The sequence below is a fragment of the Corapipo altera genome, unplaced genomic scaffold, assembly GCF_003945725.1.
Source record: "Corapipo altera isolate COAL_440 unplaced genomic scaffold, ASM394572v1 66, whole genome shotgun sequence".
Lineage (NCBI taxonomy): Eukaryota > Metazoa > Chordata > Aves > Passeriformes > Pipridae > Corapipo > Corapipo altera.
The window spans coordinates 5909660-5927364 of NW_020884924.1; the positions used below are offsets into that span (position 1 = coordinate 5909660).

At 39.3% G+C, this 17705-nt stretch overlaps 1 protein-coding gene across 2 annotated transcripts in view; it reads left to right on the forward strand.

Annotated features, from left to right (window-relative positions):
- Positions 1-17705, forward strand: part of PHLPP1 (PH domain and leucine rich repeat protein phosphatase 1) — a 132659-nt gene that overhangs the window by 96435 nt on the left and 18519 nt on the right. For both annotated transcript variants that reach the window (XM_027657466.1, XM_027657467.1), the window contains exons 5-10: positions 906-1052; positions 1593-1823; positions 3069-3271; positions 4887-4947; positions 6785-6880; positions 10746-10901. In XM_027657466.1, the coding sequence (XP_027513267.1) occupies positions 906-1052; positions 1593-1823; positions 3069-3271; positions 4887-4947; positions 6785-6880; positions 10746-10901 (894 nt within the window). The remainder of the gene's footprint in view (positions 1-905; positions 1053-1592; positions 1824-3068; positions 3272-4886; positions 4948-6784; positions 6881-10745; positions 10902-17705) is intronic.

Here is a 17705-nt window from a genome sequence, read left to right on the forward strand (position 1 = left end):
ATAAAATGTCCTGGTATAAACTGTGCCAGAAAAGAAACTTCCTCCCGTCCATGAGAATCTAACACAGATCTTTTCATTCATCCTTTTACTTGCCTTTAGGCATACCTCCCAGTGGTTGTCAGGCAACCATAATAATGTTGCTGAACACGCAGGCTGGCTAATTGGATTGTCCCCTTCTTGGGATTTTTGTTCAAATGGTTTTGGTCATTTTTAATAAGGCAAACACATGCAAGTTGCTTTGTTGGCTGATGTGATAAACCAAGGGGCTTTTAAGAGTTCTGTGGCATGTCAAGGACAGAATTTTGACACCTGTGCAAGCTTTGACATTGCACTTAATCAAGAGCATAAGAATTTGCCTCTGTCACTAGAGAAGCTTTGCTAAATTCTGTTTTAATTCAGCACATTTCCCAGTTGTATTCAAACCAGTCTATTCTAATGAGAACTTTTGTTTGAAAGGCAAACTTGACTGGACCTGAGCAGCACTACAAAAATTTAGTGTTCAAATAGGCTGAGAATTTCCTGCACCTTGTAGCCTGTGTCACAATGGTAGTTTTACTAGCGAAAATTGTGTTCAGAAAAACAGCAATGCTTTAGTACAGGGTGAGATGCCACAGAAGTGGCAAATATCATAAGAACAACGAGGGTTTTGTTCTTTGTTACACTCGCTGGAAAATATATTTAGTGTTGTTCAGGAGGGCCTGTTTCTCTATGCCAGCTTGATGTGAGTAAGAACACTTCTTACAAGGGGTGTTGAACTTGAGTGTCTAGTAGTTTCCCTGGTTATTCTAAGCATATAAGCTAAAAATTCATGTGATTTGCATTTATATAACCAAACTTGCCTTGTAGTAATTATTGCAAGGCAACTACTTACTTGTTTCCTTTTATTTTTTCTTATCTCATTTTAGATTCACAAAGTTGAAGAGCCTTAACCTTTCCAATAATAATTTAGGAGACTTCCCACTGGCAGTCTGCAGTATCCCAACTCTGACTGAACTCAACGTGTCCTGCAATGCCCTCAGAAGCATTCCAGCAGTTGTAGGCGAGATGCACAAGCAAGTACTCTCTTAAAACCTAACATACACAGCCTGATAATAAAAGCAACAAGCAGTTTCATGACTCTACATACTCTTGCTATGAGAAACAGTTTAAACTTACTGGGTTTTCTCACAGCAGACTGGCTTGTAGATCCATATGGAAGCAGTTGTGGATGTAGGGAAAGCACGCTTTGTGCTTCGAAGCTCTTCCAGTCCTCAGCATTTGACACAAGGGTCACTTTCATGGTGAAGAAAATCTTTAAACTTCATTGCTTATGTGCTTCAGCTGTGATACAAGTTGCAGTTCTGGGGGTGTTTGAAGATACAACTGTCTAACACAGCCTACATTTCATAGTTGCCAAAGCTTTTAATTATTTGGTGGATATCTTCCGTAGCGGATGTTAAAGCGTTTTTCTTTAACGTTTTTCTTTCTGCTGCCCTTTTTTATATTGTATGTCACTGTAACTGCAGCAGATTTGTGTGTTCTTAGGAAGGAAATGTGATTTAACAGGTTACTCGCTTTCTTCACTCTCCCTTCCCCTCCCCCACTTCTAATAGCTTGCAGACATTTTTGCTGGATGGCAACTTTCTCCAGTCCCTTCCTGATGAATTGGAGCATATGCATCAGCTCAGCTATGTGAGTCTGTCCTTCAATGAGTTCACTGACATTCCGGGGGTTCTGGAGAAGCTCACTGCCATGGATAAGCTTTGTATGTCAGGAAACTGCATGGATACCCTGAACCTACAGGTGTTGAAAAGGATGCCTCATATTAAACATGTGGATCTAAGGTAGGTATTAGGAAAAGGGGAAGAATAAGTAAACCTGAATTATTGATGTTGAAATGGCTTCTCCTTGGCTGTCAGAATAGCCCCTGGGTATGAATCTCTTGTGTTAGTTCACTGAACCATGTTTCTGGTGGTGTTACGTAACTTGAAGCACTTGCCGTGACTTAGCACTCTTCTCTGAGGCAGTGGAAGCATTTAGGGGGGTCAGAAGGTAGGAGGATGAGTTTTGGGGGAAATAATGTTTGCACCAAAAGATCAAACAAAACAGAACCTGGAACACTGGTGATTCCTGCAGTTCTTGTTGCTGCAGTGTTAATATAATATAGATGATAGTCCCTGACCCAAAAAACTTCTATCTGAAAGATGAAGCTACTCTGGAAGTACAACTGTTACACAGAGAGCAACTCTTCAAAAGCAAGAGCAACAGCAGAACTGTAGATATTTATCCTTATCCTTGCTCGGCTTGTCCTCAACTGGCTTAGTGGACAAATGGAAGTTAGTATACTGATTTCAGTGTTCTGTTCAGAGCTGGGAATTTGAACTCTTTGGAGTGCTCTGCAGTCTCAAACGTTGTTGGGTTGTAGGTAATCTCATTCAGGTGTAAATTGCTGAGTATTGGCAGTGTCAATGCACTGCAGTAAAGATGTGATTAAAATCTGTTCTCTTTATCTGACAGACCCACTTGTCTTGGGTTTTTGCTTTGTTTTCATTCAACACCCATTTTTAGGTCTCGGACTTTGCTCGCTGTGAAATGTGGAGAGGCGAGAAGCAAATGTATGGGAATTCATAAATCTCAATTTGGCCTTTCATTAAGGCAAGAGTCTCCAATATGTGGAGGCTTTTCCAGCACATGCTCATGACAGAGCAGCAGGAACTGTAGAGGTTTTGTTCTTTTCCAAGCTATTGGGCTTGGAATAACAAATAACAACCAGGTCATCTTTTATTTTTATAGACACAGTAACAATAATGCTTAGCTTCTTGCAGAGCTTTTCATAAGTAGTTTTCAAAGTGCTTTAGAAAGGAGCCTGGTGTCATCATTCCTTTGTCATGGTGGATAAAGCAACAGAGTGGATCCATCCTGTTTTCGAATACCATAACAAGGGGGAAAATATTAAAAATCAACCTTGATCAGAACCTGAAGGTATGCTAGTTTAATCCAGTGCAACTGATTTATTTTAGAGTGAGCATTGGTTTGTCAGCAGGAACCTGCCACATAACTACAGTTAATCTTTTTTTTTTGTCTGCAAGATTGAATTCAATTAGGAGATTGGAGGCTGATGAAGTAGATTTTCTGCATCATGTGACCCAACTAGATCTGAGAGACAACAGACTTGGGGAGCTGGATGCAACAGTTTTTAACAACGTTGAAGTATTACACTGTGAAAGGAATCAACTGGTAACCCTCAAAATCAGTGGATATTTTCTCAAAGCACTGTATGCTTCCTCGAATGGTGAGTGCGTTTTCAGGGCAGCTGTGGTGTTGTCATCTGACTTCTGTTTTCATACCTGGTTCTCCCTGGGATGCTTGTGGAGTGCAGTGCACATAATCAGGACACTCTTGACATTACCCTGGATAAAAGGGTTTCACATGTACTGTGTCATGCTACTGGCAATTCTGGGCTTCAAAAGTGACTTTCAAATAATGCTGGGCTTCTGATTTTGAGAATTGAAAACTGTGAAAACCTTACAATTTGGGCTGAAATTCTTCTCTGTGTCAGTAGGGAGGGTACTTCAGTGTGTCATTTGTTTTGGTTTATTAATGTGTTGCTTTACTAAGGCCAATAAGAAATTAACTGCTTCTCCCTGCATTGAGAAAGTTTGAACAAGTGGCCATTTGTGAGACAAACCAAAACAATATATATTTTTTGCTACTACTTCTTGCTCCCTACTCTGGGCAGAAAGCTACAAAATCCATGAGTAACTTCATTTGTATTTGATAATAAAAATAATGCCAGGTGAATAACTCTTGTGTTTCATTTATCGCATCTGTTTGATCTATCTCTGGAAACTGTTATTACTTAAAATACTCAGTTTGCACCACCATTTTTATTGTTTGGAGTAGTTCAGTATGGAATAAAGAAAATGCAAACTCAGAGAGCTATGAATTTGATGAACAGTCTGAACTGCCTTTAAAAGGCTGTCATCTTAGTGATATCCAAGCCTATGCCTTCATTAGGTATTCATGCCAGGATCTTTGTAGCTAAGAAAAGTTAACATAATCTGAACATGTGCTGCTCAATGTGGGCTGAGAATCCAAGTCAACCCATATCTTACAATGAACTGCCTATTTGGTCTTCCTGTTTCTCCTGGTTATCCTCTCTTTGCACTCTCAACCACCTTGTTTTAGTCTCATTTTCCAAAGAAACTGTGATACTGGGTACAGTTTCATTTTAGTGCATTTTTCTGTAGGCTTAAATAAATGTCTGGCCTTTTTTCTTAACCTTAATACTAATTATTAGCTACCTGAAAACCTTAGGTTATGAACTGTATTCTGATTGCTTCAGTAGTAACATTGCTAGCAGTAGTCAAGGTGCTATGAAAGGTCTGTAAGGCTGCCTGCAGCTGGGAACTCCACAGGCATGCCAAGGCTCATGTAATGTGTTGAAAAATACTCTGGATCTTGCCATGACCTAGAGGATTCTGTGGTATCCTATAACTTGCTGTTCCAGAGTGGGGAGTTTTCCTTCCCATGTCTGTACCACTAGTGACCAGTGAAAAAAAGTAGAGCAGGTTTGTGACTGACTCTTCCGGGCAGAGGGCAGCAGAGGTGAAGTTACAACTCTGTGACAAAAATGGAAAAATGAGAATTTGCCGTTAAACTTTTAAAATCCTACAGTTTCTCCTCTCTGATCAGTTATACAGTTTCTATCATAGCAAGAACAATGTACTAGTGCAATAAAGAAACAGAACTGGGTTCACAGGGGTCCAGATCTTCAGAAATTTTTTAGACTATTGACTTGCTCTGAAATGTCTCGGTTTTAGCTCTTAAAGTAATTCTTATGGAACAGTCATTTAGGTGCAAGTCTTTATCACTGCTTTTGTTATTATATGTATTTTTTCCCCTAGAACTTGTTCACCTTGATGTGTATCCAGTTCCTAATTGCCTGGCTTATATGGATATTTCTAGGTAAGACTATGTTTTTTCTTGGATGCGTGAAATATACATCAAAGACTCTTATGGAACAATGACATTCATTGGTATCTTACTGGGTGGGAGTGGCAGCAGGAATTGGACCTTGGGATATGAAAAGACTGATTTTCAGAGTTAGAGCATAGAGCATGGGCTCATTTTCTACTGGTCAGTTCTTCCCTTTATAGATTCTCCCTTTTTTTTTTTTTTTTTTACTGCCAAAGGCAAAATGTGCCTTTATAGTTAGAGCAAAAGAGTTTCCATGATTTAAAGATTTCCTGTCTTACAGAGTTATAAGACGATGATTCAAACGTACACCAATCTGAGACATGTGCAGGAGTTACTTTCTGGATATGTCTGCATCGTAAGCCCAGCGTAGGTGATGGTTTGATAGTTTACTCATCAGTTTGGCAGCTCCTGCAGCTCATCGTAGCCCTGGCTGCTACAGAGATGTCTGCAGTTGCCATTTGAAGGAATACGTAAATTTCATATTAATGAGGAAGGTGGGATAAGGGAAGAAATGGAAAAGGGGGTGTTTTAGTTTGTTTTACAATTTCAGGACTGAATCAGGAAAACATTTATACGTGTGCTTAATGGCTGTCTTATTTAAGAAATTACTCATCTACATTTGAAGTGATAATCTCATTCATTAAAAAACCTACTTAAAACACTCGAACTATTGCGGATGATCATAACAATTAGTGAGTTAACCTGGGCTAGTGGCCATCAACTTCAAAGTTTTGTCAACCCTGAGTTACCCACATTGTGCACCTAAATGTAACACAGTGGTGTGACTAAATAAGTAATCTGTTGAAAAGCGATCTTTGTAAAGCTGCATTCTCCATTTACGTTTGTAAGTGAAGTTGGTATAGAATGCATGATTTTGATCACAAACCTCTTTTTCTTCTTCAGGTGATGATGTTGTAACTAAATGAGTAGTGTCTTTAGCTTTTTGGCTTGCTTGGAATTTGGGAAATCTGCTTGAGAATAGAAAGGAAGCTATCAGAGAAGAGAAATTGGCTTGCTGTTGCATATTTTAGTTAAAGACTATTGCAGGAATAAACTAAAGGATACATGATTGATTTATGTTCATGCTTTGTAAGCCTCCTTGTCCTGAACTTCAGGTCTGAGGGCGCCTGACTATTATTTGATGCCCAGTTTTGCTTCTGTGTATGCTGACTGAAATAGTGGTTATGTGAAGGCATATGCACACAATCTCCTCCATGTATCTGCTAATTTTTGTCTTTATAAGGCAGGATACAGGAGTGCCCCAGGTTACCTATCTGTGTGTTTTCAGTGCAATATTTGGAAAAACTTGCCCCCAGGACCTTAATTTTCAGAAGGGTTAGTTTCTGTGAAGATAAATGCAAGAAGAGCAAAACAGTTGGCTTTAAAAATACACAAAAAAATTTGCTCTTCTCAGTGAGGTAGCTAAAGAATGGTAGAATGGATTTGGGGATTAAATTTATGAGAGATCAAAGAGGTGTGTTTTGACTGTGTAGGGTGTGAATATCTTAGAAATTTTCTTCTCCATGGAGAGACTTCATTTTTGATACTCTGATACTCTTAATGCTTCCATGATAATTTGGAAGCAGTTTTTTCCATTTTCTTAGTGACTGCACATGTAGGGAGATAATAATGCTGTTAGTTTTCTTGCCCCTCTCACTCAGGACTTGACTGCAGGGAAGGAGGGATGATACAATGTCATAGGAAACATGCTATGTAGCAGATTTGTTTCCTGCAGGTATCTGTATCTCCGTTGAGGCTCTATACTTAATAGCCTTTACATCTCGATTATCATTTAGTTACACCTCTTTGTGTTCTTTATTCATAGAAATCACCTGGAAAACCTGCCTGAGTGGGTGTGTGACAGCAGGAAACTGGAAGTGTTGGATGTTGGCCACAATCAGATACGTGAGCTGCCTGCCCGGTAAGTCTTCCACAATGTGGAACAGGATAAGCAATTCAGAAATAATTGCTGATTCAGTGTTTAGCTTGTTCCTCTGACTGTCAGAGCTGTTTTATCTTTTGTTTGGTTTTATTTTTACCTTGTGGGGTGTCGTCATGCCTCAAGCTTCCACCCAGCCTTTCTTCTTTTACTTTCATGCAGAGAAAGTAGTGCCTTTGAACTTCAAGTGGAAGTTTTGAAGCTGTTCATGTGGCTGTTCAGGCAGAAAAGCCCTTCATTTTTAATATCGAATATTAAATATTTACAGCTGTAGCTTTTCACGACAGTTTAGAGGTCCAGAACTTGTAACTTAGTTTCAGTGATGCCTCGAGACTCCAGTTCACAGCCATGTTTGAGTGAAAAAGGGTTTAGGGAAGTTGAAGCCATATCAAGCAAGTAAACTCCTGTGAGTAGAGCAGTTGCCTTCACTGCAAAGATGATCTCTTTTCCAGGAGTCTAAACTTAAAATTGATAAATACAAATGATAGAGAAGAAGTGAACAGGAAGCAAAATAGGAGTTCGGTTTAAATAATGAATGGGTCTTACTAATTTTTTTTCTAGAGAGACCTGTTCCAGGGGAGTATAATGGTCAGGTGTGGTGTTGAGAATTTTTAAATTCCTGCCTTCACTGGAAGAGAGCTGTCATTCTTGAGTGTTCATGCACTTCAAAAGAAAAGTTGTGAAAGAGGGAGAACATACTAGCTAGGCACAAGGGATGAAAGTACATCGGGATATGCAAAGCCACTGAAGATGGTAGGCAGCTAGTATGTCATGAGCTATTAAATATTTTCCTTAAGGACTGTACAGCACAGAAGAGCATCAGAAACCAAGAAGAATAGTTTTCTGTGGGTCAGATGAATGTGTAATGCAGTGTACACTTGGCAATTTTAGTGTCAGAAATGAGGAGAAAATAGATTTCAGAAATGTGGGCAGAAGAAGATATGAGGAGATTTGCTGAGCAAACGAACAGGCTAACATGCAGACTATTAATCTGTCTGTTTTTTCACACAAAGTGAAACCATGCCTACTTAGAAGGTGGGGGTGCAAAAGTTCATTTGTCTTTCATTTGCACTTCATAACAGCCAGGCCTATCAAGGCATACCGGATATCTCTGGGAGATTAATGATTAGCTGAAATTAGGTACAGTCAACATCCCACTTGTCTCTCCTGCCATCTTATCATTAACCCCAGGAAAGAGCTTATCTTTGAAAGCTCTTCTTTGTAGTATGTGTCTAGATAGCTTAGCTCCTAATAAGTCAGTTCAGTTTTAAGGCCCTGTTCCATTCAAAAGACAGGCTTTGAAAATCTGTCAGACTTTAGGGAGATTTGGGTCTGGACTCAAATACGGATGGCTCAACAGTAGTTTGCACACCTAAGTATCAAGTAAATACAAGTGCTCAGTAAGTGTGTTTATGTGCATTGCTGTGTGCTTTTCTTTCTACATAGGATAACACCCTGAAAACCTGTGAAGTGAGTGAGCAGGGCTCTCCTAGGAGGCTACTTGCAATTCTTAAACAAAAATGTTCAAGCCTTGAGCAACCAGCAGTTTCCTGGAAGGGTGAAGGTTGCACCTAATATAAACAAACTACAGTTGATGCTGTGTGTTTGCCTCTTGAAACAGAAAAATAATCCTTAAAGACAAAGAGTTGAAGCAGTTGAGATAGAGGATTCTGTACTGATGTTTGTCTCAATTAAAGAAAATGGGAACAATGTCTTTTGGACCATAATACAACCATTTCAGCTTTAAAAGTACTGAAAAAGAACAAAGAGGGTACTTAGTCTTAGCTATGCGGGACAAATGCATAAAATTGATGTTGCCAAAGATTCCTCAAAGAGAAAGGAAATAAGAGTTGCCATATTGACCTTGTTGCCACCAGTGAATAGATGTCTATATGTATTTTTGTTCCTTTTTGTCTGAATTTTTAGGAAGGTCTATTTGTAGTCAACACTGTGTACTCTTGAAGAGTTGTGTACTAAAGGAATTGGTTGAATGCTTGCACCAAACCACGTTTTCTCAGAAGATGCTGATGCTGAATGATGTCCTTAGAACTTATTGATTCCACCAAAACTTCCAGAGGGAATTGGGCAAGTGGGAAAGTGCCTATATGGAAGAGCAGTCCTGGCATCCTGGTTCCACGCCCAGTTTAAGAACAGGAAGTCCCAGGCTCATAAGGAGCTTGTTTAGTTAAATGCTGATGTTCAACCTCTTTTCAGGCAGCCCAGTTGCTTTGGTGCTTGTGTAAGCTAAAAAATAAGAGAAAGCAAATAAAACAAACAAACAAACAAAAAAAAAACCCCAAAACACAATAAACTCAAAAAAACACCCAAGACTTACTCAGTTCTTCTGAAATATGGAAAAGTGAAACATTGAATTTTTTGCCATGATTTGAACTTTTAAAAAATTTTAAAATGGCACTCCCCTCACCCATCAGAAAAAAACCCCAAAGTGATAGTTGTTTTTTTTTGTCAACCAATTCTGCTTTCCCCTGCAATGTTTGGTGCTGACGGTACTGTTGACCAGTCTTTATTAGGAGAGGAAATAGAATAGAAATGCAAATCCATAACTGAGAGAGATTTTCAGGTAAAAATAGAGTGAAGCAAAAATGATTAAATGACAAAAACATAATAGGTAGGCTTTCGCTGTGGTAAGGTTTTTCACCCTGTGTTGAGCCTTCTGGAATGATACAGCTGGGTGTTGACTTGTATCCGTGGTCATAACACAGACAGGCCGGCCAGCTGAGATAACTGTTAACACTGGCATGCAGATACAGAGTATGACTGTATCTGTCAAGGGGGAAATACTCTGCATACTTGATTGATTATTTTGGCACAATAATCCAGTGACCTGATGTATTGTAGGGAAGGGGCAGGGAGGTTCCTTGTGTGTATTTGGGTCATTGTGACAGAGGGAAGAAGATTTTTACTTTAATGCTGAGTAATTTGAGAGTATTTGTTTGAAGCAGGTCAGCGTGTTGCATGGGCTCGCCGGATTAAATAAAGTAGCAGGCATATAAAACAGGTGGCAGATGAAGAATAATCTTTTTTTTCTTAATTTGCTGAAAGTGGTTTCTGTTCAAAATCAAGAGTTGCTCCATTTTTTATGTGTTTAGGTGCAGATTTTAAACTCCTTATTACATTGTTTATACTGCAAATTTTAGCTATACTGTTTGATCAGAACAGCTATTTTTCTCTTTACATTGCCCTCTTCTCCCCTCCCTTTCTTCCCTAGACCCACAAGAAATGGAGCAGGGGGGATGGGACTTGAGGTCATCTATTGCTTGTAAAAGCTCAAGAAAGTAAAGCCGATTAGATAAATTTCATTTGCCGTAGAACTGGAAAGGAGGCTTTATGTTATTCTGGTATTAACAGAAAAGAAAAATTGTGGGGGTGAGGAATTGCGTTGGATTATGAGTCAGCACATGATGAGTAGAGCACTATGAAGCCTGTGGGGTGACTGGTGATTTTACCCCCACTTCTAAAGTTCTTCCATTAGCTAGGGGGATCCCACATGTGTAGATTTCTGCAGCCTATATTAGCAATTACCTCCTTCATGGTCGTGCATCTATATTCGTGTTTTATACAGTGCAGTAAAATAACCCTTTGTCACTACTTGCACTCCTGAATCATCTGCAGATCTCCTTCCCTGTCTCTGAACAACCTTTTCAAGAAGTTGGTGGAGAGTGGGAAGGCATTTTTGGATCTGTGCGTAATTAATACCATGTCTCCTAATCATAATCAGTTGGCTGAATCACTTTCTTGTAATGAACTGTGCTACCATATCTAAATTATCAAAGAAACTCTTCAGTTTATATTTTTCTCATTATTGGTGTTTTTTGTTTCTCTTAAGGTTGTTTTACAACAGTAGCTTGCGTAAGCTGCTGGCAGGACATAACATGTTAGGAAGGCTACCAGATCGGCTCGAGCGAACGCAAGTGGAGGTCCTGGATGTGCAACACAACCAGCTCCTTGAACTGCCATCTAACCTGCTTTTGAAAGCAGACAGGTAATTATAAAGAAATTTCATCTTTTTGACTTGAACATGATGAACCTTGCTTTGTGTGTTACTTCCTGACTCAAAGGGTAATCTGAGGTTCCCCTAATTTGAAAGTTGCCAAACCTTGTGTGGTAAGAACACATGTCTGTCCAACTCACCAAAACATATTCTTTTTATTCTGGTTTTGTTGCCTTATATGGTTGCTTCTTTTTTCCCACCGAGCTCCTACTGAACACCTACTTCTTGAAATCTAGCTGTAAAGTGAAGCACATGCTATTTTCTACTACATACACTGAGATGGTTTAGTGGCAGTTTCTTTAAATACATATTTCTTAGGCTTGTTTGATGGAGTGTGAAAGCTTTTTTTCTCCCTTCAGTCAGAGGCTAGAACTTATTTATACCTGTCAAAGGGCTGTCAGAATAATTCAGTTATTCCTGTGTCCTTGCTTTGTGAATTTTTTTTATACCTTTCAGATATTTGTCACTAATTTAGTTGGTGTCACCACTTGATCTGCTTTCTGGATTCTTATTTTTATGCTGCTGTTTCTTTAATATCAGGGTCTTCATAGGTTTTTTTTTCCTGGGTATGAACATATCCTTTAGGTGGCTATGATTGAAATATAGGGGGATGGTGGATAGGCTGGCCCTGCTTGGTGTCAATGTTCCTTGCACCTCTGCGCTTCCACATATAGTCATGGGATTTCTGAGTGCTCAACACATGCATAATTTAACAGACAGTGAGATTGTGTGCTATGGGGTTTTATTTTTGATCCTAGCTGTAACAAAAGAAGTGCATAACTCCTGGCTTTTTTGAGAGGTGGAGAAGCAACAGGGGTGGTGATCTCGCTGGCAGAGCTCCTCTCCCAATTACAAGTATTGCAAACCCCCTGCTTTTATACTATTGTTAATTCTGTTGTGAGCCTCTGGCTAAATTTCCCAGAGAATTAGGTTGGTGGTTGAGATGCTTTTTAAATAAACTCTTTTAACTGTCCCAAGTTGAAATTTGTATCTGTTCGCTTGGAAAGGACAGAAAACTTAAAGTAAGTTTCAGAGAGCTACTGGCACATTTGAAAGCAAAAAGAGAAATCGTTTTGTAAAATTTCTATTAAAAGCAGGTTGTACTTCTAGGATGTAGTTTAGTGCAATTTTGGCATAGAGAGAAACTGATTTTTTTGTACTGCAGCTCATCTGGAGACAGCTTTTTTTTTTTTTCTTGTGATGCCAAATTGAACAAGTACAGGCTAAAACCAGGATTGGGAATAGATTCCCAGAAGTTTGGTACAAGTGTGCTGAGAAGAGCTAGAATTAAAGAATATATTGAATAACGGTGTTAAATTCGGGCTTGGGGATTTTTTTCCCCTCTGCAGCTTTTGAGCAGTACAGGGCACGTGTTTTCGAAGTCTCTTACAGATCTTAAAAACAGTCATGCACCATCATAGGAGATAAACAGAGCTTACCCATTCTAGCATCTCATCACTGCTGCAGCCTCCCTCGCTTGTGACGATAGTAGAAGCAGTTGACTTGGGAAGGGTTTTCCCCATTGATCCCTACCCCTTAATTAGTTTAGATGACATGGCTTGGAAATGGCTTGTCCATGCTGGTACTCCTGTGACTGCTTCGAAAGTGAGAACTGTGAAGGAAAACAGCAGTACAGATTAGTAGATTAGTGTACTATGTCAGAGCTTTAAGTTTGGAATTTCCTACAGGAAAGATCTTCCTTTTTATTTTGTTTTCAAATACTTGCATCTTGTCAGCAGCAGAGTGTCAACAGAAATAGGTCTGGGCCAGGAAAATATGTTCAGGGGGTTGTTTTGTTTTAAAAAGGTAAAATGATTCTCTTCTCCAAGCATTCCCTGGGAAGCACAATCTGTACTGCCAGACTTGCCAAGAGAACTGGTTTTCCTGAGTGGTCTTCTGTGGTCTCTACCCAGCGTGTGATATTGGACAAATTACTTTACCTTACAGAACCTTTATCTCTGCATAAAATGACTTCCCTTTTGCAGCCTTGGAAAGATTAGTTTCGGGTTTTTTTGAAAGGTAGTCAGGTCTGTGCAACTGACAGATGATATCTTGTCTGGATATGAAGTCTCATGCTGTGAATTATAAATGCTTTTCTTTCTCAGTCCTGAATATTTGACAAAGTGGGTGTGAAGAGCCTTGGGCGAACTTCAGCTCAAGTGCTGGTGGGCTTTGACATCTAGAACATCTGAGGAAGGGAAGGAAATTGGTGCATTGGTGCATGAAGAGAGAATATCACTTTCACCAAAAAAACTCTGAAAAAAAATACTGAAAAACCTCAGTTTTCTTCATAGAAAAGAAGAATCTATGAACATTGATTTTTCCACCTTAATCCTTAAAAAAAACAAGAAGATGTAATTTTCTGCTGAAGAGTATAATTAGGGATATTTCATTCATCTGCTTTTTAATTAATTATTTTTTTAAAACTCTTAGTCGAGGAGAAATTGAGGACTAGCCTGTGAAACATTTCTCTGATCAAGAAGGAACTTGGTTCTGTTTATTGCACTGAAAGTATGCACATCTTGATCATGTTAGCAAGAACTTCTCTTATAGGGTGGGGATTTTCTTGGCAAGATGAGTGCCACAGAGGCAGCCAGATAATCTCTTCATTTCTCATTACCATATGCTGGAAAAACAGAGAATTCACGCAAGTGCTACAGCTGATGGGGAGAACTCCCGAACTGAGTCCTGAGCCTTTCTTCGTGCACCTGCATTCCTGAAGCCTTTTGTTGCTGCCTCTGTTGTGATGCCTTTTCCACTGTCTGATTCTTAAACAGACTTTTTACTGCCTTCCTTGAGCAGTTTGCAGCAAACTACCGTTTAATGGCATCGAAACTGTTGTACAAAGTGCTCTTCAGATAAGACTAGTAAGCATTCAAGAACTTTAGCTGGGCATGGTAGAAAAGCAGTGACAGTGGTCAGGGCAGGGTTAGAAATGGGGGCACAGTGTGAGAAGGGCAAGGGTTTGCCTCTTGCCTAAGCATCCTTTACAGTAAAAATGACTGTTTACAGTATAAACCTTTAAAAGAGCCATGAGACTACTCAAAGCACTTGTGTGGTGAAGATGTGTAGCTGTGATTGCACAGCTTAAACCTTGAGCTTTGTTTTGCAGTGTCTGGTAGCAGCCAGCTGTGGTGGCTAAGCCAATGTCAACTATTCAGAGCCTGTCTAGGATCTGTCTGCGTGATTCTTGTTTTCAGCTTTGTTCAACTGTTCTTATCTCATTTGATTTTCTGTATGTTTTGAGTTTATTTTATTTAATTTGTTTGGGGTTTGGGTTTTTTAGCTGGAGTTCTGGAAGGTGACCCAGTTAAACTTGCTCTTGTTTGATATTTGCCATTTCCACCCACTGTGGCTGCTTCTTTGTGATGCAAGTATTCAGTCCTATCCTGGATGCAGGGGAAGTGCGAGGGAGGGAACAAAGTCAAATGAATGCCAAGTGCTGTTTGAGTGTTTGATGCACATTCATGTGTTGCTTAACTGCATTTGTCTCTTTGTTGATAGGTTAAGGATTTGCAAGCAGGTACATTAGAAACTGAGGAAATCCCAATTAATAAAACAGCTAAGATAGGTTAGAAAGTAAAAGCTGAGGAGACACCAGCAGTTAAGTGGTTTTTTTGGCAGTCCATCAACAGGAAGGGGATTCACTTGAATGTTTCCTTTCTTTAATTTTTTTTTTTTTTTTTAAAGAAGAAATACCCTCTTTTGCATGGCCTGGCAAAACAGCCTTGATGATTTTTTTTATGCTCCCTTTTTCCCCCCAGACATGCTTAGCATACAAGATTCTTCCTCACATGCCTGCTACCACAATCATAAACTATTTTAGTATTAGGTGACCAGAAATTGAGGGCATGTCTCTGCAGAAGGCAGCAAAGAAGAAATTTTGTGTTTTGATTGCTCTGTACTGATGGAGATCTTGGGGCATAGGCCAAACTGGAAATCTTGATTTCTCTGCATATTCTCTTTTAACAGCTGCAGTGTTCTTTCCAACTCTTATCAGTACTTTCGAGCTAAACACAGTGATTTTGATTTACTGCTGCTTCACCACTGAATGCAGTTGTCTCTGTTCCTCCTTGTCAAATGTTCCTAAGCTTTTTAGAGAACTTATATTTTTTTCAGTGGTGACTGTGTCTTACCAGCAAGCCAAGTTTGCCAAGCTACCTCAGAAAATGATGAGGAATTGAGAGATACTGTGTTCTCACAACTGTCTGATTTCAGCTTTTGTGTGTGCTAGAGGTAGGCATTGGTGACACTGGTAAGCAAAGGTCAAACCTTGATCAGAATCCTCTGGGTATAAATAGGAAATGCTTGTGGCTCCATTTTAGGTCTTTTTTGTTGAGTCAGATCCATGTCCTTGATTCTGGCCTATTCTTTCAACAGTCCTCTTTCTTATTTGCCTCTTGGAGAAGTTAAATTCAGCAAGGGTCTGTACTTCAATACCTCATAAAACCAAAGGTGACTTACTCCAGCCGGGGATTACTGTTTATATTATAACACAAGAGGAGAATATTCACCTTTTCAAAGCTGAAGAATTCTGACATCTCCCTGCCAGCGCCTTCATTTCTTTCTTAATCTCTGACACTCTTCTAGTACTTGTTAATTCATGCTTTCCTCTCTGTATTATACTCTGGTATGTGTGCAGGCTGCTGAATTCAGGTCTTTGTAGTGATGCTGTAGTTTTTTTTCATGAGCTTGTGGTATAATATGTGGGTGGAATTGGAAAGGGAAACAATTAATTTTGGACTGAGCTTTAATACTTGACATTCTGCTTCCATCTGATAAGCAGTATGAGTGGGATATCTTCAAGGAACATGAATCAGTTTAAGTCCATACACAAGAGAGATAGGAACAGTTGTGCTTAAGTAAATTTCCACTCCTCTGGAGGGCATTTATAAGATGTGCCTTCTAAGGTAGCAGCTGGCACATTGCACAAGGATGAAGAAATAGGGGAGTGGAAATAACCTGGAGGAGGACTTCTGTGTTAAATCAGTGTGAGGAAAAACCTTATGGGCAAGTACAATTTTGGGTGTTGTTGGGTTTTTGTTGGTTTCGTTTGTTGTTGGTTGGGTTTTTGGGGCGGTTGAGTGTTTTTTTGTGTTTGTTTTTTTTTGTTGTTGGTTTGAGGGGTTTTTTACATAAGATTATAGCACAGAATTGAGAAATTTTTGGCAGTAGCAGTCTGCTGGTTCATTCTGTTCTTTGGCCAAAGAATGGTGTTCCTTTTTAATTTTATTTTTATTTTTGAATACAGGCAATATCTTGAAAGAATTATCATTTCAGAATGTTTTTGCCATTTTAATGCAACAACTGGTCAAAAGGAACATGTAAGCAAGCAGCATAGTTATTTCTAAAAGTTAATTTAATTCTGTCATCTACAGACAGATTAGTGTGTAACTATTCTGAATCTGACTGTCAGTTGTTTAATGAGAGATACCCTGCTACCACAGGGTTTCCGTTCCAGGTTGTTGGCAAGATTTTTGCTTGGTACCTAAACTTTGTTCACAACAAGGCACTAAACTGTCGGTTAGAATAATGAGGATTTATTTCCAATGTTGTTTTATCCCTCCCTGGAAGATCTGGCAAAAGGGCAGGGTTGGGGAGAAGGGTGTGTGTGTGCAGAGCATCAACTTTCCTCTCTCCTTTCCCCTTTGGAAAATACATGCATCAAAACTGATTTCTGGCAGGAATACACAGATTCCATTCAGTTTTAATATCAGTGAGGGAACAACTTAAAATTTCTTGTTGTATTCCACCAATGTTGAAAGTTTATTAAAAACAGAAGAATGTTCAATTCATTTTTCTTTCAAATTTAAAATGGCTTCAGTATGGTACACTGTATTAATTTCAGCATTATCAGAGCAATGTACCTTTTCTTACTTGAAGCTTTTAGTTGTACTTTGGGCTAGCTGTTCTTGAGCGAACTTCATAGCCATAGGTTATGATGCACTCTAGGTTACTTCTTTGGCTGCTGGTATCTGTGAAACACTCCAGGTTATTCTCGTGTAGCTTGCGAGAACAAAAGTAAAACACAGATTCTTTTTCAGGGTAGCAGAATATGACCTTTTTTGGGGGGTGTTTTGCTGCCACCTCCTCATTCCCATCATATGCTTGTAAAAACTCACTTTTCCCAGCAGCCTTAAACCTGTTTATTACTTAAGCCTTTCCAGACTGAGCTGAAGCTGATCATTTTGTACTATAAGTGGTATGAAGGGTACTGTGTCTTTAATGTTAGTCAAGGTCCCTTTTTTGTGGAGAGGGAAGACTGTCATGCACATTAGATTGAAGTTGCTGAAGTAGTAGCTGTCATTACTTTTAGCAATAGGTATACTTGCTGGTGTTTAATTAAGTATAGGATCTGTTAATGTGCTATGCTTTAGTTTAGTGATCCAAATTCGAATGAGCTTAACATATTTTTAACTTGTAGCTAAAGGGTGAAATTGAGCAGCATCTTTTTAGAATAAATAAATAAATTTAAAACCCTTTCAGCTGCTTATTCCCTTCTGTATATTAATCCTTCCTCTCCTCCCTCCCTCCTCTGGATTTTTAGCACCCTTGTGAATAATGAATGAGCCTGAGGATTAAACTGTGTTTCTCTGAAGTGGACTCCTCTGTCTGTGTAAAACAGCTAACCTAGTTTCAGTTCTGTGCTGTGTTGAGAGATTTTTGCTTCTAATGGAAATAGTGGGGGTTTTTTTAATCCTTTGGCATTCCACGTGACTTCTGTAGCATGTTTGACCCTTATTTACTGCTGAGCAAGTTTCAACCAGCTGCTACCCTTGCAAATCCATTTCATTC